Genomic DNA, 21,937 nt, shown 5'->3' with positions numbered 1-21,937 from the left:
GCATATTTCAGGTAGATGTCATAGTTTACAATTGCACCCACCGTCACAAATGGACTAGAATAATTACAATGAGCAACGTGTTTACCTAACTACTAATCATCAAACATTTCGTAAAAATACACAGCATACACTAATCGAAAGACACAGATCCTGTGAATACAGACAATATTTCAGATTTTCTAAGTGTCTTACAGCAAAAACACAATAAATCGTTATATTAGCATACGACATATGCAAACGTTACCAGAGCATTGATTCTAGCCAAAGAGAGCGATAACGTAAACATCGCCAAAATATATTAATTTTTTCACTAACCTTCTCAGAATTCTTCCGATGACACTCCTGTAACATCATATTACACAATCCATATACAGTTTGTTCGAAAATGTGCATATTTAGCCACCAAAATCATGGTTAGACAATGACAAAAGTAGCTCAGCTGGTCAGAAAATGTCCTGCACCATATTAGACAGTGATCTAGTCTTATACATAAATACTCATAAACTTGACTAAAAAATACAGGGTGGACAGCAATTGATAGACAATTTAATTCTTAATACAATCGCGGAATTACATTTTTTAAATTATCCATACTTTTCAATACAGTTTGCGCCAAGCGAAGCTACGTCAAACAAGATGGCGTCCTAAGCCATTAACATTTTTCGACAGAAACACGATTTATCATAATAAATTGTTCCTACTTTGAGCTGTTCTTCCATCAGAATCTTGGTCAAAGACTCCTTTCTTGGGTCTAATCGTCTTTTGGTCGAAAGCTGTCCTCTTGCCATGTAGAAATGCACATTGCGTTCGGCATGAACTGGAACGGTGCCCAGAGATTCACAGTGTCTCAGAAATAAATGTCCCAAAATCGCACTAAACGGATATAAATTGCTATAAAACGCTTTAAATTAACTACCTTATGATGTTTTTAACTCCTATAACGAGTAGAAACATGACCAGAGAAATATAACTGGCTACACTAATGCTTGGAAAAACAGTAGGTCGGTGTCCTCCGCGCGCCTGACGCACCTAGAAAAGAGTTCCTACGTGTTTTTGTTTTATAGGGGCTGTGATTGGGCAATCGATACCATTCAAAGCGTCATCACGTAAAGGCATCCAGGGGAAGACGTAAGCAGTGTCCGTATACTCATAGCAATAACAGTGGCCTTAAAACTGACTCCAGAACAGGGGCCAAAATGTGTGAAATCTGACTCCATGTCAGGGAAATTGCTGTAGAATGAGTTCTGTTCCGCTCAGAGACAAAATTTCAACGGCTATAGAAACTATAGACTGTTTTCTATCCAATAATAATAATAATATGCATATTGTACGATCAAGAATTTTGTAGGAAGCCGTTTCAAAAATTACACGATTTCCATAAATAGTGACAACAGCACCCCCTAGCCTTAACAGGTTTTAACACATGTTTCCCATGCCAATAAAGCCCCTTGACTTGAAATTGAATTGAATTGAGAGACAGAGAGAGACAGAGACAGAGAGAGAGAGAGACAGAGACACAGAGAGAGAGAGAGACACACAGAGAGAGAGAGACAGAGAGAGAGACAGAGACAGAGAGAGACAGAGACACAGAGAGAGAGAGACAGAGAGAGAGAGACAGAGAGACAGAGACACAGAGAGAGAGAGAGAGAGAGAGAGACAGAGACACAGAGAGACAGAGACAGAGAGAGAGAGAGACAGAGAGACAAACAGAGAGACAGAGACAGAGAGACAAACAGAGACAGAGAGCTGTGCTGCTCCACCCAGGGATTCATCCAGATGCAGCAGGTCTAGAGCAGCTATTGGCTGGAGCCTCTGGGGGCTGGTAGTGTCATGATGTAGGTGTCATCAACGGGGGAACGCACACCCTGTCGCTTTGATCAACAGCATAAGTGATGTAATAGGACAAGGCAGCCTCGGAAAAATCACAGTGAGATTGAAATGGGATTGAATTGGCTGAGAGGGAGAGTAAAGAGAGAGTAGAGGGAGAGAAGGAGTGAGAGAGAGCAAATGAGGTACAGAAGGAGAGAAAGAAAGTAAGAGAAATGTCTCATCTCTCTCTGTCCGTCTCCTTCTCTCCCTCCCATCTCTGCGGCCATAAATAAAGCCAGTCCAGCGGTACAGTAAATCTGCCTTCTCCTAGAACAGAGGCGTCAGCAGCAGGGTTCTGGGGCCAGGTCCTCTGTGGCCGTTTCACTGGGTCCGTCCGTCGGATCACACCAGATAAATGGCCGGGCTGGAGGAGTTGAGTTAAGTGGATGAGGGGAGCGAGAAGGTCTATTACGCACGTGGTCATGCGATGCACAGGGCCATTGGCGGAGAGAGACTGGAGAGGCTATCAGCGCAGGCTATCAGCGCAGGCTATCAGCGCAGGCTTTAGCATGTTAATCAGCTGTGCTGCTGCTGCAGGGCTGTTGTAGCTTTCACTGGATATGCCATTTAGATTCATAGAAATGCAAATGAGGTTAGCATGGAGATTGATACACACTGTCAGACAGCGCTGGGCTCCGAGAGGTGACTCACTGGGGTTGGGTGAGGGACCCTCTCAAGGTGTATTTGCAGGGCCTAGATGGATGGATGGATGGCAGAGTTTAAGACAAAGCCTGCGTTTGTTTGTCTAGGTGATTATAGAGTAGGTTAAATGTAAGTGTGTTTTCAGTGGCAATTTGGTTATTTCTCTCATTGTGCTTTCCTGTAATTTCTCCCAATGATTTTCGTTGTTAAAAAATAAACAAGTCATAATATGTAAGAATGAAAAGAGGTACAACCTCCGCACAATAGAGGACAAATCCTTTAAGCCTTTTAGATTTGAGCCTTTTAGTTTTGAGGGATTTCGATCTCTGGTGTTCTCTATAGCCAGACCAGACATTAAACAAATCTAACCCTTACTGCAGTGTGTATGTGTTTGCCTGTGATGGTAAAAGCAAGCCTCCCCTCTGCCCATCGATGGAATCACTTCACTCAATCTCCATAGCAACAGTTGCTCGCCAACTGTAATCTGTGCAACAACAAAAAATGACTCACTTAAAAAAGAAAAAGAAAAAGCATAAATCTACAGCCAGTAACCTCCCTCATGTGTATTGACCTGGCAGGGTTGAGATGTCCTAGAAATGAAATACCATTATGGTCGCATGCATTTCAGCTCCGATGTATCTTCTATTTCCAATCCCAGTTAGGCAATGGTTCCACCTCAAACTCCCTCGTGTTAACCAATTTATCATCAGAAGTCTGACTCTGCCATCGCCGGCTACTCAGAGGTGTCTGACATTTGGTTTTGAGAGGCACTCAAATTCAATATGCACTGCATGTCCAAAAGTATGTGGACATCTGCTCGTCGAACACCTCATTCCAAAATCACAGGCATTAATATGGAGCTGGTCCCCCGTTTGCTGCTATAACAGCCTCCATTCTTCTGGGAAGATGTTGGAACATTGCTGCAAGGACTTGCTTCCATTCAGCCACAAGAGCATTAGTGAGGTCGGGCACTAATGTTGGGCGATTAGGCTTGGCTCGCAGTCGGTGTTCCAATTCATCCCAAAGGTGTTCGATGGGGTTGAGGTCAGGGCTCTGTGCAGGCCAGTCAAGTTCTTCCACACCGATCTCAACAAACCATTTCTGTATGGACCTCGCTTTGTGGACGGGTGCATTGTAATGCTGAGACAGGAAAGGGCCTTCCCCAAAAAGTTGGAAGCACAGAATCGTCTAGAATGTCATTGTATGCTGTAGCGTTAAGATTTCCCGTCACTGGAACTAAGGGACGTAGTCCAAATCATGAAAAACAGCCTCAGACCATTATTCCTCCTCAACCAAACGTTACAGTTGGCACTATGCATTGGGGAAGGTAGCGTTCTCCTGGTATCTGCCAAACCCAGATTCATCCTGTCAAGAATATCATCTATATTCTATATATTTATCTTGAAAGAGTATCAAATTGGGGGGCACATGATCATACTGTTGTAATCATCGCTGTAATGGTTCTGTCATTTGCCCCCTGCTGAAGAGTCATTTGACCATGACTACCCAGCTAAAGCACATCAATACGTTTGTGTAACTAATGTGATCAGTGTACTATCCACCGCATTGATGATGTGCAAAATACCCTTCGCTAACTCACTAATTGGTTTAGCGATTCATTCAAGAGGCACCCCGCCGTCTCGTCTGCAGTGTGTTCACTGCTACACGGTGTAGACCCAGGCTACGTCTCCATTCTCCACCCTTCTCCAGAGGTGTGCACCTGCGCACTCCGCCCTCATGGATTTAAAAGCATACGTGGAAGCATTGGCTGGGGTGAGTTTCCACCATTGTTAGATCTATGCGAGAAAGTGTGCAAGTGGGAGAAGGGTGGAGAATCGGGACCCTAATGTTGTATTCTTATTCCAAGTCTGTGTGCATTGGGTCAGGGAATGGGTGTATATAGTTTAGTAAACGTGTGTGTGTGACGTGTGGGATGATGCTTGTGAATGTTACTTCATCCACACACGCAGGGGATGGAAAGGAAGGGAAGGTAAAGGGAAGGGGTGGCAGATGGTGCAGGCAGATTTGCCCTAATCTACTCTAGACAGGCCTTCACACCCAGCCTCAGAGGACTAGAAGCAGAGACATGACAGGAGAACATTCTGTAAGACTGTCTAAAGCTGAGTTATGAATGAACAGATAGACGAAAAACAGACAGACGACAGATGGATGGATGAATGGCTGCATACATACATAAAAACAGATTGTAGCAATGCATACATTCATATTGCACATGTATACATTCATATTATAAATAGACACCGATGCATAGATACTGTAGATGGGTAACAGCCTCTGTAAAGTTCAAAGGTTAAGCATCCTTAGGTGCTGGGCTCCCGAACCAAAGTTCCTGTTGCCAATGTCTCGTATCTGGAGGGCCACTTATGACTCTCCATCTGGTGCCATCATGCCATCTGTCCTTTCCTCGTCCCCATTTTACTGAGGCGGGGGGGGACGGGGGGGACGGGACGCAGCCACTATCTTCTCACAGCTAGCTAGTCCACTGACTCTACGTCTGAACCGATATGGAGCAGGGCTAGCGTTAATCGTCCTCTCAGTAGGTTGAGGTATTTTCGTCTCAGGTGGGTAACTGGAGTGCTTTAGTCTGAATTGCTCCAGAAACTTATGTTTACAGTTCCACTATTACAAAAACAGGGTTCTGGCAGTGCCTGCTATACTTTCATGTGGCTAGCCTAGCAAGCTACTGCAAAGTTTGACTCTGAGACTTCAAAAAAATACAGAATAGGGAGTAGGGACTTGCTCAACCTTTTTGTAAACTCTTCCAGGAGCCAAGAGGGTGTGAGTCATACCGTGCTTCTTCCCAAAGCTGGAAACATCATGCAATCAACATCCTCATTCCCTGCAGCGGTTGGTTCTCAAGTCTATTGTAGTGCGCTCACCGTGACGTGAACCCTGAGGTTCTGCAGGGGTTACCATGCTGTATCTAGAGACTCTGGCAATGCTAGCGTTTCCTGTGCAGCAAGGCCTGCTTGGGGTTTTTGTGGATATTTGCATAAATCTACAAAATGACTCGTCAAGTGTGATTACACAGTTGGCATAGAGAACAGTGTAGAGCAGCAATCTGCTTAGGGGACACAGATGGGGGGGGGGGGGGCGGATGATACAGTACTGTAGTAGTACAATATAGACTTGATGATAGATGATATGATGCACTTTATGATGCTATTTTATGATGCAGCATTCAGTATGTTAAAGTGTATGATGGAAGACATCAAGATGCACGCTATAATACCAATTCAACATGACACGCAGTGTGGGAAATGTGAATAGATTTGAGGTGACGATATGGTACAGTCAAAACACATTTTGTGAAGAACGAATATAGGGAAGGGATGAGCTTTCAAAATGAACAGCACAAAAGAAAACGTGTGTTATGTGGTTTCTCCCTTGTAGTTATAGATTGTGCATGCCAGCTGATAACGCACTCGACCGGTCTCCAACGCTCAGTGACTATATGAGCCTCATTCTCTAGGCCTATCCTCTAGCAGAGAAACAAGAATTAGATGTGACATTCACCTACTTGGAGAGTTTAATGACTTAAGCATCTTCAAGCCCTCTCCCCCCTTTAGAGAGTTGAGCCCTCATGAATTAGTGAGCGACTGTGCATCACGGGAGGCTGCTGAGGGGACGGCTCATAATAATGGCTGGAATGGAGTGAATGGGATTCTATCATTCACATGGAAACCATGTGTTTGATGTGGTCGATACCATTCCATGAATTCCGTTCCAGGTATTACTATGAGCCGGGCCGTCTCCAAGATGACGAAAGGCTCTCCACCTTCATTTGCAGGGGCCATTACATTTGACCTTTTTTCTCATCCTATTTTTATTTCTACTTCCCCGGGGAATATAAACACTGACATACTATTTCACTGAAATATTCAGCGAGAGGAGGGGAAACTCAAATTACATTTCTGTAAGATATGGCATATGTTTTCAGCGGTGGAATGAGCTCATTTGGTGTAATATGGTTTAGTGTGCAGCTTGACGTTTTTTTGTTAGAGATAGTAAAGGCTGTCCTGCTTCGGTTGCACAGACCTTAGCCATGCAACCTGTTTAAAATGCCCTGCTATCTGATGTGATGTACTGTATAGTCCCTTGACCTATAATAGTGAGGCAAAGCGGGGCCTGAAATAGTCTAAACTCTCCAAGGTGCCGTCGACCTTGATTTGAAATACCACTATCCCTGTGTGTCAGCGGTGTGTGTGTGTGTGCGTGTGTGTGTCAGCAGCGACAGATGGTTAACACTGACAAACCACCTACAGGTTATGTAGAGACAGGTTACTCACAGACACAGACAAGTGGATGGTTTGGGCCAACATAATCAAAACGCGGAGAGGAAGACAAAATGAGAAACATTTCGGTGTCGAGGCGATGGTTAGGTGGGGGAGGATGATGACAGGAGAGACCGACAGAGAGACTGGACGTACACTACATGACCAAAACTGCTCGTCGAACATCTCATTCCAAAGTCATGGGCATTAATATGGAGTTGGTCCCCCCTTTGCTGCTATAACAGCCTCCACTCTTCTGGGAAGGCTTTACACCAGATGTTGGAACATTGCTGCGGGGACTTGCTTTCATTCAGCCACAAGAGTATTAGTGAGGTCGGGCACTGATGTTTTTATTTATTTATTTATTTAACCTTTATTTAACCAGGTAGGCAAATTGAGAACACGTTCTCATTTACAATTGCGACCTGGCCAAGATAAAGCAAAGCAGTTCGACACATACAACAACACATAGTTACACATGGAGTAAAAACAAACATATAGTCAATAATACAGTGAAAAAAAAATGTTGGGTGATGTTGGGTGATTAAGCCTGGCTCCCAGTCTGTGTTCCAATTCATCCCAAAGGTGTTCGATGGGGTTGAGGTCAGGGCTCTGTGCATGCCAGTCAAGATCTTCCACACCGATCTCGACAAACCATTTCTGTATGGACCTCGCTATGTGCATGGGGGCATTGTCATGCTAAAACAGGAAAGGGCCTTCCTCAAACTATTGACACAAAGTTGGAAGCACAGAATTGTCTAGATTTCCCTTCACTGGAACTAAGGAGCCTAGCCCGAATCATGGAAAACAGCCCCAGACCATTATTCCTCCTCCACCAAACTTTGCAATTGGTACTGTGCATTGGGCCAGGTAGCGGTCTCCTGGCATCCGCCAAACCCAGATTCGTCCGTCAGACTGCCAGATGGTGAAACGTGATTCATCACTCCAGAGAATGCATTTCCACTGCTCCAGAGTCCAATGGCAGCGAGCTTTACATCACTCCAGCCGACGCTTGGCATTGCGCATGGTGATCCTAGGCTTGTGTGTGGCTGCTCAGCCATGGAAACCCATTTCATGAAGCTCCCGACGAGCAGTTCTTGTGCTGACGTTTCTTACAGAAACAGTTTGGAACTCAGTAGTGAGTGTTGCAACCGAGGACAGATGATTTTTATGCACTGCGCGGTTCAGCACTCGGCGGTCCCATTCTGTGAGCTTGTGTGGCCTACCACTTTATGGATGAGCCGTTGTTGCTCCAAGAGGTTTCCACTTCACAATAACAGCACTTACAGTTGACTGGGGCAGCTCTAGCAGGGCCGAAATTTGAGGAAATGACTGAGCTCTTTTTTGAAAGTCACTGAGCTCTTCAGTAAGGCCATTCTACTGCCAATGTTTGTCTATGGAGATTGCATGGCTGTGTGCTCGATTTTATACACCTGTCAGCAACGGGTGTGGCTGAAATAGCCGAATCTACTAATTTCAAGGGGTGTCCACATATACATTTGTGTGTGTACCAAAAGAGCCTGTCGCTAGTCAGACAAAGATATTTCCTCCATCTCCCACACCTCACTCTCTCTCTCTCCCCCTCTGCTTCTCTCTCCCCCTCTGCCTCTCTCTCCCCCTCTGCCTCTCTCTCCCCCTCTCCCTCCTCCTTTCCCATCCATCTATCACCCATAGGGGGCTTATGGGATTGTGGGCGTGCGCTGGACCGAGATGATTCCTCTCAATAGCAGCCTTTCATGCTGTTTATCACCAGCCAACAGCTCCCATGGGAACATGGGGGGGGGGTGCAGTGACCACCTTCTGACCCCCTGCCTCCCCGTCAGCCCACTCCCGAGCTCCCGGAATGTCCTGCTGGGATAGGTGGTGCTGGATTGTTCTGTTGTCAAGTTGTTATCTGATTTGGTTTAGCCCCACAGTTCAGTGGGCTATTTAGATTTTGGCATATTAGTCGTTAGATTTCATTTTTTCTATTTCAAATGTCTTTTTTTTCCACTCAGTCAGAAAACAAGGAGGATCAAGACCCTCTTCATGATATAAAAGTCCTTTGTTGCTGTGGCATGTTGTTCAGGAGACCAGATTCTAAGAAGCCCCTGATGTGTTTCGGCGTCATAGCCTTCGTCAGGGAGACAGGATGATGAAGGATGATGCTCTAGTTTTCTCCTGAGACATTTGATATTAATATTCCATAAATATGTATTTTCCCACCTACAGTACCCCTCTACCTTCACATGCCCAGACATAGACACAGACACACACACACCTGAGCTACTAAAATCAGTTGAACTGACATGTCCCTGCTACAGTACCTGTAATTTATCATTTCTCTCCTTCCTCCTCTCTCACTCGCTCTCCCTCTCTCTGTACCCCCCCCCCCCTCTCTCTGTACCCCTCTCTCTCTCTCTGTACCCCCCCTCCCTATCTCTGTACCCCCCCTCCCTCTCTCTGTACCCCCCTCTCTCTCCTTCTCCCTGTCCTTCTCTCTCTCTGTCCGCCCCCCCCCCCCCCCCCCTCTCTCTCTCACTGTACCGCCCCCCCCCTCTCTCGCCCTGTCCGTATATCTCTCTTCCTCTGCAGGTCAGGACCGCAGTGAGGCGGGGCTGATTAAGCGTTTCCGTGGTGATGGCGTGCGCTACAAGGCCAAGCTGATTGGGATTGATGAGGTGACAGCGGCGCGCGGGGACAAGCTGTGCCAGGACTCCATGATGAAGCTCAAGGTGTGCGTGCGCACGCGTGAGCGTCTGATAACGAGGACAGTGCCTTGAACTTAGGAGAGGGTGGTGGTATTCACGTCACAATACGATGACAAAATACATTGAAACAGCCTTGATTCAACCAGTTTGTTTCCAGTTAAATTACTTCTCTTCTGGACGATTTAAACCATGCTGGAGACATAGTAGCATTCCCGCACAGCCAACAGGCAAATCCATCTCCTGCTCTGATCCTCTCATATCAGATGTAGTGTGAGTTGCTCCACATGTCCAATAACACAACAAGCAGGAGTCTTGTAGATCCACGCTGTGACATTTGAACAGTGACCTGCCTATGACTCCCATATCCAGCAGTCACTGCTAGTTACAGTCAATGCTCTTATGTCAATACAGGCATGCTGTTATCTAGACAGGCAGAGGAGGGGGATGGAGGGATGGAATAGAGGAGGGGAAGGGGTCTCTATCGAGCTGCCTCTCTAAAGCTTGAGGACTTAATCCACCAAATGGAGAAGCCGATTGTCGATTGACGACAGCCATAGACTCCCCTCTCTCCACTATTCATCGGATCGCTCTTTGTTTCCCACTCTGGAGAATGGGGAGGGAGAGCGTTTGAGTGTTGATGTTTTCAAAGCGTCTCTGTATTAAGGGCTGAGGCTCCGAGCTTATGCTGAGGTTGAAAAGAGGAGAGAGGGGGTGATATATTGTACTGGTAGTGTACAGGGTCGCTCGCTCAACCCTCCTCAACGTGACTGGGGTTCCAGGGTTGTCAGACGTGTTCAGCGTTCACAATGAGGTTCTGCCTTCTTTCTCTTCTCACACAGCTTCTTTACATGAAAGACATGTCAGGCGTGCGTTAGCGAGGGAGGGTCGTGCCTCGGTATAAGTCTGAGGAACATGCAGGAAATGTTAATTGTTTTTGTAAGGGGGGAAAGCAGCTAAGATGCATGGGAACATCTACTTCAAAGGCTCTGTGGTTGTTCAGTCAGCAAGACTTGACGGAAGGGTTCCAGCGAGGTGGAGGCTATGGTCGGTCAGCAGAATACTGTCAGTCAGCACAACTCAAACTCGCTACATTGTAGTTTGGCGGCTTGTGTCACGAGGTGCAGGCAGCAGCAGCAGCCTACTTAAGAAACCAGCCTCTCAAATACTAAACAATAAAAGACTCTGTGATGAAAAAGAAAAACACTGAAGTGTTGAGAGAATGAAGGTTCAAAAGGAGCAACATGAAAGAACGTTCTGTCCTACTGCACCTTATGTAACAGCTGCCACCCTCTTCCCTTCCCTCTTCCCCCTCTCCTCCTCTCCATCTCCCCCCTGTCATACTTACCTGAGTTGTGAGTCGGCGGGACGCTGCTGTCTTTCACGCTGAGCGTATTTCCCTTCATCTCCCTGTGTCTCTTCCTTTCCTGCAGGGGATGGCTACATCGGCGCGTTCCAAAGGAGAGCACAAGCAGAGAGTCTTCCTCACCATCTCCTTCGGGGGGATCAAGATTTACGATGAGAGATCAGGGGTGAGTGAGTGATGAGGCTCCACTGCGTAGCTGCGCCGCCGGGCCTGCCCGTCGGCTTAGCTGAGTTACGCAGCCAGGCCCAGCCCCAGCTGCTCTGAACATTTATAGGACATTCGAGTTCAATCACAGTCATGTAGAAAAAGGGCAGCCATCTTGTTCGCCTACCTGCCATATGGTGCAGTTGACATGCCAACGAATAGAACAAAAGCAGATAGATATAAACATTATGTAGGGTGTCCAATCAAAAACGCATCTTTTGACCAATGGGTGAAATAGATACTCCTCTAAGAAAACCAATCATCCAAATGGAGGCCAGAGGAAAAATGTCATAAAAAATCTGGAAAATAGGCTACCACCGTGGAACCCGTGGAATATTACATAAAGAAATATAGAGGTAAGATTAATATCGATTTTGAGACATGACATGTAATGTTCTCATACTTCAGTATAAGCTTTTCATATGAATGCGAAATTCGTGTTCTTTTTTGAAAGATTTCTCACAAAAACAAGTGTAGCCCATGTCTGTGAAATGTCAATGGAGCGCAGAGCGTACAGCAAGCTTTTTATTTTGAAACCCTTTTGCATTTAATTTGGCTCGTATCATGCTAACTTAGATTCTTGCGACCCGCGGAAACAACTTTGCATTGACCACCACAACATGTACAATCCTCAAGTTGCTACGAGAAAGCGGCACTGCTCTGTCAACAGAGCACAGTACTTATTATCGGATGTATTATATTACGAAATCTGACTTCTTGGATATAATGTTAATGACATGTTAGAGAAAGACCCCACTGAACGATTCAGAACATGAAGAATCCTATTTGTCTTGGTAAAATGTATTTTATAACATAAGGATGTGACATTTCATCACCAAGGCGCTTTTTCACCCACTCAGAGTGGAAGGATACTCTACATTACGGTAAGAATGTCATCAAGCCTTCTAATTGGCTAGGTGGAAATGTCGCAACATTGCCTCCACCCATGTAATCCTTAGATCTATTATCCTGTGTAGTGTCGTGTCTTTTAGACTTTCATTAATGTGAAGACTGTTATATTATCAAATCAATTCTCTAGGTGTAATTATTACGTGATTAAACTATTCACGTAAACATTAATTAACTAGGAAGTCGGGGCACTACAGGAAAATATTGTTTACTATTTCCCGAATTTAACTCTCTTCAGATATTTTCCTATCTCATCGATTACAGTCACTTATTAATGTATTACCTCATCCGTCATATTCTGAATGTTGCAAACTCTTGGATATCTGCACAAACCCTAGCATAAATGATGAATCAGCGATATACCAATTGGCTTAATTATTTATGTACGAGCTAATTAAATAATCACACAGAAGTACATAAACACACACAGGATAGGTTATACATTGGTTACTAACATGATACAATGAAAAGTCCCTAGTGGATTAAACCGACATGATGGCTTGTTACACCAAATTAAAAGGGAGGGGCAAGTAAGAAAGAGCGGGAGAAAAGACAAAAAACTCCAATATCGTACACACAATCACTATGCTCATGGAAATGCTAATACTTTGCACATGAACAGCCGCTTATTCACAAGGAATTGCAATTTACATATTTACGAGTGTAGGCATTTGTTTTCTCTCTCTGTGATCACCGATCCGTCTGCTGGAGAGTCAGTCGACAGAAAGTCTCTGGTTTGTCCACCAGAGATCAAAGTCTTTCGCAGTTGTAACTTGTTATAATGTATACGTCAGGCGTACCAATGGTCGTTCAATAGGTTCAATGGTTCTCCCGAATGGATCTCTCAGAGTACCATTCGGTCGTTCGATCGGTCGCGTTTACCAGACTAAAGTACTTGAACAGCTGCAGACTGAATGTGTAGTCTTTAGTTTTGTAGATTTCTTAACCATTCGTAACGTCCGGTTCACACCTTAGTCTGCTTGGTCTATAGAGTGGTAGATTTCTTAACCATTTGTAACGTATTCAGCTGGTGCTGCACGTAACTGGTCGAACGTACATTTTGTCGGAAGTGGGTTTTATACACTTCTGGGTAAAGGGGGCGTTCCATGACGCCGATGTAATGTCTGTGCTCACGTGGGCGTGGCCACTGACTTGGTGTAGACTTCATATGAAAAACAATTCTCTCATTTAGAAGGCTAACATCACATTACAGCTTCTCACAAATAGTTTCATATATAATCATATACGTTCCCCCACATTTGGATGTGACCCTGACAACTGGGAAATATATACATTCAGAGATACAGTTATGTTGTCCTACCGTCTTTAGTTATATCACAAATTATTAACAAATTTCACAGGATTGTTCTTTAAATACCAACGGACCATTCCAAATGTCTGGAATACAGAAATACTGTTTAATTATTCAACCTTTTGATGTTACCGTACTGCAACGCCTCTCTCTGTGGTAACAAAGGGATTTGAAGTTCATTTCTGAGAGTGAGAGAAAGAGTTTTCCTGCAGGTATTTATGACCATCATTAAACTGTAGAGAGAGAGTGAGAGAGGGGCGGGGGGCTATGATCCCCCCCTACCCCCCAAGGGCACGTCATGACAGTAGATATAGCAACATCAGTGTCTAGGGAGTAGGGGCTAAGGGTTGATTTGGAATGTAGAATGAGTAAACTGCTTTGACTTAACCTGGGCCTGGCCTGCTGTATGATGGCTACTGTCTGATGATAAAGACCTGTCTGTTATAATGACAGTGTGTATATGAGGGATATGATGTTATCGCCTTCCCCCTCATCACCTCCCCTGGGGGCCCAGAAACCTGCTGCCCCCCCCCCCCCCCTTCATCACCACTATCCACTGGGCTAATTAGCCCACAGTTCCACCCCTAATCATCATCATTGCTAACTGCTAGCCTAATTGTCCCATAGCTCCACTTCAACTGTCATTAAAGGGAAAAAATATCATTACGCAATACTGTATATAGACTCGTCCCACAAGACAACTCATGATTTGATATTTGATGACTTCCATTTTTATTTTCGTTGGATAGTGGTGCCACCCGTTATTCGCCACGAGCCCTGTCATTTATCAACAACAACTAGATAATACCCCTCATAGAGCCCCGTAGTGCGTGTGTGTGTGTGTAAGCTCTACCCTCTGACGCTCATCACCACATGCAGCTTCTGTAATTTTGTTTGAGAATCATCGTCCCCCCTAATGCCCTTTCATTTTATAAACTGATTCCCCCAGCAGCACTTAATTTACCCAACAATCGTCATGGTAAAATACGGGGCTCTTTCAGCAGGACGAGGCGTTGCAGAACATTCGGATAGAAACGTGTCATGTAGACAAGACACCGTTTACTGTCAACTAGACTATATAATATTGTCAGCTCTAGTATGTTCTATTTCTCTCTGCCACGTTCTTATCAGTGCACCCCACTGAATAAGCCCTGGTTTAATTTCTTAGTAGCTCATCCCCGTTGCTCAAAGCTTATCAACGCTGTTAGAGCAGCAGGTGGGAGTAGATGAGTGACAGCCCAACTACTTTGAGCACGTGTGTGTGTCAGTTGTGCTTTTGAACCGGGCGTTCAGGGCTGCCCACGCTCTTTTGACGACGCAGCTTTTTGCATATTGCGCAATACGCAACGACATCATTCTCCCCAGGTAAGAGAAATCTTCCAAATAAGTGATAAAGGGTTGTCTGATCTGCGCACATACACACGCACAAGCACGCACATACACACACGGACACACACACCCTGATCTGCCGTTGTTCAAGCAGTAAATGCGTTGCGTCTCCTATCCCACAGAGACATGTGAGAGCTGGAAATGAGGAGAAAAAGGGAAGAATGGCATAAGTGGCAGTTATTCTTGTCAAGACTATTCCCTGTCAACAGTTAGACAAAGAAAGACTAATGCATTTACATTTGCTTTCCCTCATTCTCTGAGGCGGTGAATCTGGAGCACAATATTGCCGTAGTATTAGAAATAGTAAGAAGCTGTAGCCTACTTACCGTGAACTCCCAGTTCACTCCCTCATTTTGAAACAAAACATTATTTCAAGAATTCATGAAATTCATTAGAAATGTTTAGAGTAGAGCCAGGAGTCACATGTCTGAAAAAACTCCCGGATCTAACTAAACTATAAAATCAGGAGCTTAACCATACAGTGTCCAACATGGGTCTCCAAGCCCCCTCCATTTTGTATGGTCCATTTCCTCATCCTGACCTGTCACTTCCTCTTCCCTGTTTCTCAGATCTACTACATCACTTCCTAACTCTAACTTATGTCACTTCCTGCCTGTGTGTTCAGGTTCTGCTGCATCACCACTCGGTGCATGAGATCTCCTATATCGCCAAGGATACCCGGGACCACCGGGCCTTCGGCTACGTCTGCGGGAAGGAGGGACACCACCGGTTCGTGGCCATCAAGTCCGGCCAGTCGGTGAGTACAGGACCTGAAATCCTAATGAGATGTAGTAGTCAGAAAGAGCGTTACAGCCAAAGTTACAATCAATCAACACATTTCAAGTACAATACATAGGGAGCAACCATTTGTAACAAAGTTGAAAGATTGTCCAATAGGAAGGACTCTGCTTTTATCCTTTTAGATATGTGAAGCACTGTGTTGTTGGGATTGCGACGTAAGTGTGTGTGAACAACGTGTGTGTCGTCTGGAAGATGATGAAGGTGTGTGCTCCTCTTCCTTCACATCCCTCCCTCCCTCCCTGGCAGGCAGAGCCCCTGATCATTGACTTGCGTGACCTCTTCACACTCATCTACGACATCAAGCAGCGCGAGGAGATGGAGAAGAAGGCCCAGAAGGACAAGCAGTGTGAGCAGGCCGTCTACCAGGTAAATAACAACAACAAACAACAACAGAACTGTTACCATGACCGTTATGCACAATGGCCAAATTGAGTGTACTCATGAGTATAGTGAGAGATATTAGAGGAAGAGAGATGACGCGTATCCACATTTTCCCATTGAAAGCTTTCTCGCGTAGCCTAGCGACCAGCAGGCAGAGACGACTGCTTCACTCGCTTTGAGAACTAGTCCAGATCTCGGCTTGGGCTGTGACTGCAATTCAAATTATTTAAGGTGTTTTGAGGGATGATATAATGCCACTATTTTTTTATCCTGAAACGTGACTTTCATACATCGAAAGACTCCTGTCAATGTAAAAGGCTTAATGTAATGTATATCTGTGTCCACAATGGTATATATTATTATGTTGGAAAATAAATACAGTAACTCAGACATTAGGTTAAGACTAAACACAATAGGTTAAGACTAGGCACAATAGGTTAAGACTAGGCACAATAGGTTAAGACTAGGCACTCTCTCCTGAGTTCCTAATAGAAAACGCCTACTTTCCCCTAAGCCAGTGGCTGATTGCTCACACCTGACGCCCTTGCATGCTCTTTTGTTCTCTCTCTCTTCTTCTCTCTGTTCTTCTATTCGTCTATCCATGGTCTTGCTCTATTCTCCTCTCTATCCGTCGTCTTGTTGTTATGTAAAACGTTCCTTCTCTTCAACCATCACGCAGACCATTCTGGAGGACGAGGTGGACGATCCAGTTTACCAGGTACGTCGCCACACAACACGCGGCCCATCAGAACTAGCGATGAAACCCCATGGGACCTTTTACGCTCTAGCTTCTACTGACGACAGTGTTTTCATGTCATTCATTCTATGGAATAAGAGACAATTAATCCTCGATGTAAATATCTGCCGCTGATCTGCTTGAATTAATGATTCATGATACCCAAACCATCTCAGTAATACGCAGTAGACCAACCATCATAGTAGACGGTTTTGTTCAACCATTCGACTCTCCCATTGCAGTGTTGTTAAACCATATCTTTTCAGTTGATCTGTGTATATGTTCTGATTTTCTTCTAAAGACCTATCTGACCCTGACTGGTTGTTCTCCCCTCTTGCTTTTGGCTGAACCTGTTACTCTACTCTGTTGCTCACACTGAATACAGACAACACTAACCCTTACTCTGAATGCTTATGTTCAGTGGTTATGCCCCAACCTCTTCCAAATTTCTGTTGTTTGCCCCTTTAGCTTTTTCTACTGTATGCCCCTCCCTAAAAAAGTTTTAATTTGCAATTCTGTAGTAGTAGTGACTGTTTTCGTTTGTTTTGTTTCGAATACAAGAGTCCAATGACTGTGGGCAGAATCCAAACTTGAGATCCGTGCGTGTAACTAACTCAGACTTTCGTGTAAATCATCTAAGTTACAAACGCGGATCTCAAGTCAGGATTGGCCCCTCTGTGTCTAGGTGGTAGAGGAGAGGTGGAGCAGTATTCTGCTGAAGTTGGTGAAGGGACCTCTTCAGTACCTGGAACTACTGCCTGACCAATTACTGTGCTCTCTCCTCTTCCTTCTTCACTCTATCGTCTCTCTCTCTCTCTTTCTTTCCTTGTTTGTCTCTCTCTCTCACACACTTTTTTTCTCTCTCTTTCTCCGTATTTTGTCTCTCTCTCTCTCTCGCTCTCTCTATCTCTTTCTTTCGCTCTCTCTCTATCTCTCTTTCCGTTAATCTCGTCATGCTCCATCCCTCTTGGCCCCGCCCGCTACCTCTGTTGTAGTACATTGTGTTTGAGGCTGGACATGAGCCCCTCCGTGGCCACCAATCAGAGGAGAGCGTTTACCAGGTACAATACCAAGCCCCGCCCCTTCCATACCTTTTGTAGAGTAGTCAACCCAGAGCGTTGTGTTACATTAGAATATTTCTGTTTGTTAGAGAGCACGGCAGTACACTCTGGGTAAAAAAAAGTATACTTACAATGTTCCAAATGTAAATTAGAATAAAATCTGAAATGTACAGTTCAGTGAAGTGCAGTCATGGCCAGTTATTTTGGCAGACCAATTCATCCAGGCTTCTCTAGAGTCTATGTGGGCTCCCTGCAGACGTCCAGAGGTTTGACCTTCCAGCTCAGTTCACGGGACCAACAGGAGCCTCTAGGGACCTAGAGTGTGATTTAATCTGGTCCCCCTCCTCCCTCCACCACCTCTCTACTCCCTCACCCCTCCTCCCTCCACCACCTCTCTACTCCCTCACCCCTCCTCCCTCCACCACCTCTCTACTCCCTCCACCACCTCTCTACTCCCTCCACCACCTCTCTACTCCCTCACCCCTCCTCCCTCCACCACCTCTCTACTCCCTCACCCCTCCTCCCTCCACCACCTCTCTACTCCCTCACCCCTCCTCCCTCCACCACCTCTCTACTCCCTCACCCCTCCTCCCTCCACCACCTCTCTACTCCCTCCACCACCTCTCTACTCCCTCCACCACCTCTCTACTCCTTCCACCACCTCTCTACTCCCTCACCCCTCCTCCCTCCACCACCTCTCTACTCCCTCACCCCACCTATCTACTCCCTCCCCCTCCTCCCTCCACCACCTCTCTACTCCCTCACCCCACCTCCCTTACCCCTCTTCCCTTCTCCCTCCACCACCTCTCTACTCCCGCACCCCACCTCCCTTACCCCTCTTCCCTCCTCCCTCCACCACCTCTCTACTCCCTCACCCCTCCGCCCTCCACCCCCCTACTCCCTCACCCCACCTCTCTACTCCCTCACCCCACCTCCCTTACCCCTCTTCCCTCCTCCCTCCACCACCTCTCTACTCCCTCACCCCACCTCCCTTACCCCTCTTCCCTCCTCCTTCCAACTCCTTCCTCCTCCCTGCCCTCCCTCCTCTCTGCCCTCCCTCCTCCTCACCCCTCCTCCTCCTCTTCCTTTCTGAAGATGAAAGATGAGTCGAAATGAATCATTTGCCATGCCATTTGAAACAAGATCAATAGGCCGAGAAGAAAATTCTGCCCAACTCCAAGTCAGCCAGCTGAAAGCAAGAGAGAGAGGCCATATTGTTCACTACGGTTAATAGATTAAATGTGAGGAAAATACACAAAAGAGAGGAGAGGGCCAGCGCTCCAGCGTTGTCCGTTTCCATAGATTTAAACCTGTAGTTGAACGCGATCCAAATGGAGAAAAACAACTGTGCCGTCTTAATGTCAAAACAAAGAAGTAGCACACACAATCCTACAGCACCGCTTCCAATCAATATGGATTTAAATAGAGTTGATTCAAGAGCTGTGCAACGGTAGAATTTGCATAGCGTTTTCCTTTAAACCATTTGTAGACCAGAGACACATCCTGAAATGATGAGTGTTTCAGCTGTAGCAGTATAAAGGATTAATTTAATAATCAATACGTTTGTTTCCTCATACTGAACCTTGGTAAAACCGTGTTGCTCAAAGCTCACTTTATTCTTTCATTTTGACTCGACCTCCAACACAGGTCCCTACCGCTACCAGTCAGCAGAAGGGAGAAGGGATCTATGACGTCCCAAAACGACATTTCATGACTGTAGGTGCTTTTGGTTTTGGTTTTTTGTTGGTCCACTCCCTCCACTGGCAATCCTCTCATTCCCTCACTAAGGAAAACCTCCCCTCTTCTTTAGTGTCATTTATGAACCCCTGTCTGTGTGACCTTGTAGAATTATTGGACCCCTGACCACCTCGCCGACACACGTAGACATGGTCGTATACACCCACAGACTGGTTATCAGCAGTGTGTCTTGAGGTAGTGGTTGCCTGCCTGTGCAGTCTGATATCACTTTTCTCGGGCAAGAAATGATCAAGCATCAGGCCTAAGTAAAATTCTTACAGTATCTAAGGTTATAAAGATGCAATGATATTGTATATTGCAATATATATTGTTTTGTATATGTTGTATATTGTATTGTTATGCATAGCCTGCCCCAACAGATACATGATTAGTCCATCTAGCTAAGATGTGACATCAGTTGTTAAGATAAATCCAGTGGAGATGGCGTTGTGTCTTCGCTTCAAATCCTCCACAGAATTTTAAATATAGAGGACTGTTAGACATCGAAGAGGCTTTTGTCATTTCCAGTTTCACCCATATCTTTTCTACAGCAAGGTTCATTTTTGACCACAACAAATAGACATATCGTGGATTCACTTTTTGGTTGCGCAAAACTGGAAACATATCTCTTTCTATCCTTTCACCATGTCAGATGCAATAGTCAATACGTTTACGCGGAGAGAGGAGAAGACGTCCGCCTGACTTCTGAAACAAACCCTCCACGAAAGTGTGCTTTCTGTCTCGCCTCGCTTCCTCTGTGTGCTGATGGTTCAGCCGCATATCAACCCGGCATGATAGCTATACTGTCCCCCTTGCTATCTCTCCCCAAAACACATCATGCTAGCTGGTGTTGTATCAATAGCTGCCGACGCTGCTTCCCTACCTCGAAGAGTTACTGCTTGTCTGTGCATTCAGTTGGAGCTCTCCTGAGAGATCCCCCATAGCTTGATGTGTGTGTCACTCTGCCTGCCTGTCTGGTGAAGGCCCAGTATAACTATAACCTATGTCTGCCCACCTTTTACAAACTACTGTACCTCCCTCTTGCTCCTAATGGACACATAGAACTGTAAGAGCAAGCCATAATGTATAACAACGATATGTACCGTATATGATCAGATTCCCCCCCCACACACTTCAAACAGGACATAGACAATGTGATGTTACCCCCCCCCTCCCTTCACCAACACCGATTGCTGTTTTCCTCTCATTTTCGCTCTTCTTTTCGTGTCTGTGTGTCTTTATTTATAGCATGCAAACCCCCTGTGTGTTCCCGTGGTGATACATCGTCTGCTTGTGCATGGCCCCTGCAGTCTAGGACATACATTTCATGCGACTTACCCATTTCATAGTCTAGTTATAGAACCTATGTCCTTCCTTCCTACTTCCTCTGAAATGTAATTGTACTGTTAGAGCGCTGAACTTATATGGCCAGGGGGGGGGGGGGGGGGGGGGGGGGATGAGATATGAGAGTAGCGGTAGGAACGGTCACGTCTGCAATATGGGTCAGGTCAGAGTTATATTGTCTCGGTGGGTAAATATAAGTATATATATATTCATTGGGTTCAAGAAACAGTGGTGAATGTACAGGTAACTGCCAAAATAAAGGAAACACTTGAGTAAATGAGGGATACAAAGTATATTGAAAGCAGGTGAGATAATTCAGCAATTCACATCCCATCGTGCAAGGGATCATGTATTAAAATGTCCCAGTTGCCCATTCTTTTGGCCACCATGGTTAGAAGAAGAGATCTCAGTGACTTTGAAAGAGGGGTCTCAAAGGAGCATAGGGGGTGTAAAGTGTGTGTGTGTGTACGTGTCTGTGTCAGTCCCCAGATCTCAACCCAATTGAATACTTATCTGAGATTCTGGAGCGGTGCCTAGGACAGCACTTTTCACCACCATCAACAAAACACCAAATGCTGGAATGAATGGTATTGCATCCCTCCAATAGAGTTCCAGACACTTGTAGAATCTATGCCAAGGAGTATTGCAGTTGTTCTGGCAGCTTGTGGTATTGACCAATGCCCTAAAACATTTTATGTTGGTGTTTCCTTTATTTTGGCAGTTACCTGTATATTGTATACAGTCCAAATCCTACCTAATCATATAATAGTATCTTGTGTTTGAGAGGAATCACAATGGTTGGGACTACTGGGGCTGATTTGATAGGCAGAGACGGACATAATAATATCTAATCAGTGTTCTTTTGATTGGACTGAATAGCCACTTATAGAGCACCGTGAGAGATTCATTTTAGATCCATTTTCTGATAATGAAACGAGAGGAGAGCTAGTTGTTTCTTGGCATCTTCAGTACAATTCTCTTCACACGCAATCACGCATGCACACACACACACACACACACGCACACACCCTATTAGAGTAATAGAATGTGTTATGACTTAGAAAGTCTGCCTTTGTTTTGTTGTGAAATGTCACTGTTCTCCCTCTCTGTCCCTGTTCCTCTGCCCCACCACAGAACATCAACCACTTTGATCTGTTCGGAGATATGTCCACTCCACCCTCGGTGAGTAACTGTCCTTCGCTAT

The 21,937-nt window shown here is 45.4% G+C and overlaps 1 protein-coding gene across 1 annotated transcript in view; it reads left to right on the top strand.

Annotated features, from left to right (window-relative positions):
• LOC129824490 (uncharacterized) overlaps positions 1-21,937 on the top strand; it is a 38,507-nt gene that overhangs the window by 3,583 nt on the left and 12,987 nt on the right. The window contains exons 2-9 of the mRNA XM_055884192.1: positions 9,381-9,520; positions 10,927-11,025; positions 15,299-15,430; positions 15,721-15,840; positions 16,535-16,573; positions 17,587-17,652; positions 19,300-19,368; positions 21,868-21,915. Coding sequence (XP_055740167.1) covers positions 9,381-9,520; positions 10,927-11,025; positions 15,299-15,430; positions 15,721-15,840; positions 16,535-16,573; positions 17,587-17,652; positions 19,300-19,368; positions 21,868-21,915 — 713 coding nt within the window. The remainder of the gene's footprint in view (positions 1-9,380; positions 9,521-10,926; positions 11,026-15,298; positions 15,431-15,720; positions 15,841-16,534; positions 16,574-17,586; positions 17,653-19,299; positions 19,369-21,867; positions 21,916-21,937) is intronic.

Source organism: Salvelinus fontinalis, chromosome 26, assembly GCF_029448725.1.
Source record: "Salvelinus fontinalis isolate EN_2023a chromosome 26, ASM2944872v1, whole genome shotgun sequence".
In the NCBI taxonomy this organism is placed as follows: Eukaryota; Metazoa; Chordata; class Actinopteri; order Salmoniformes; family Salmonidae; genus Salvelinus; species Salvelinus fontinalis.
The sequence above is the reverse complement of the archived record's forward strand: the minus strand, read 5'-3'. Positions and strand labels throughout refer to the sequence as shown.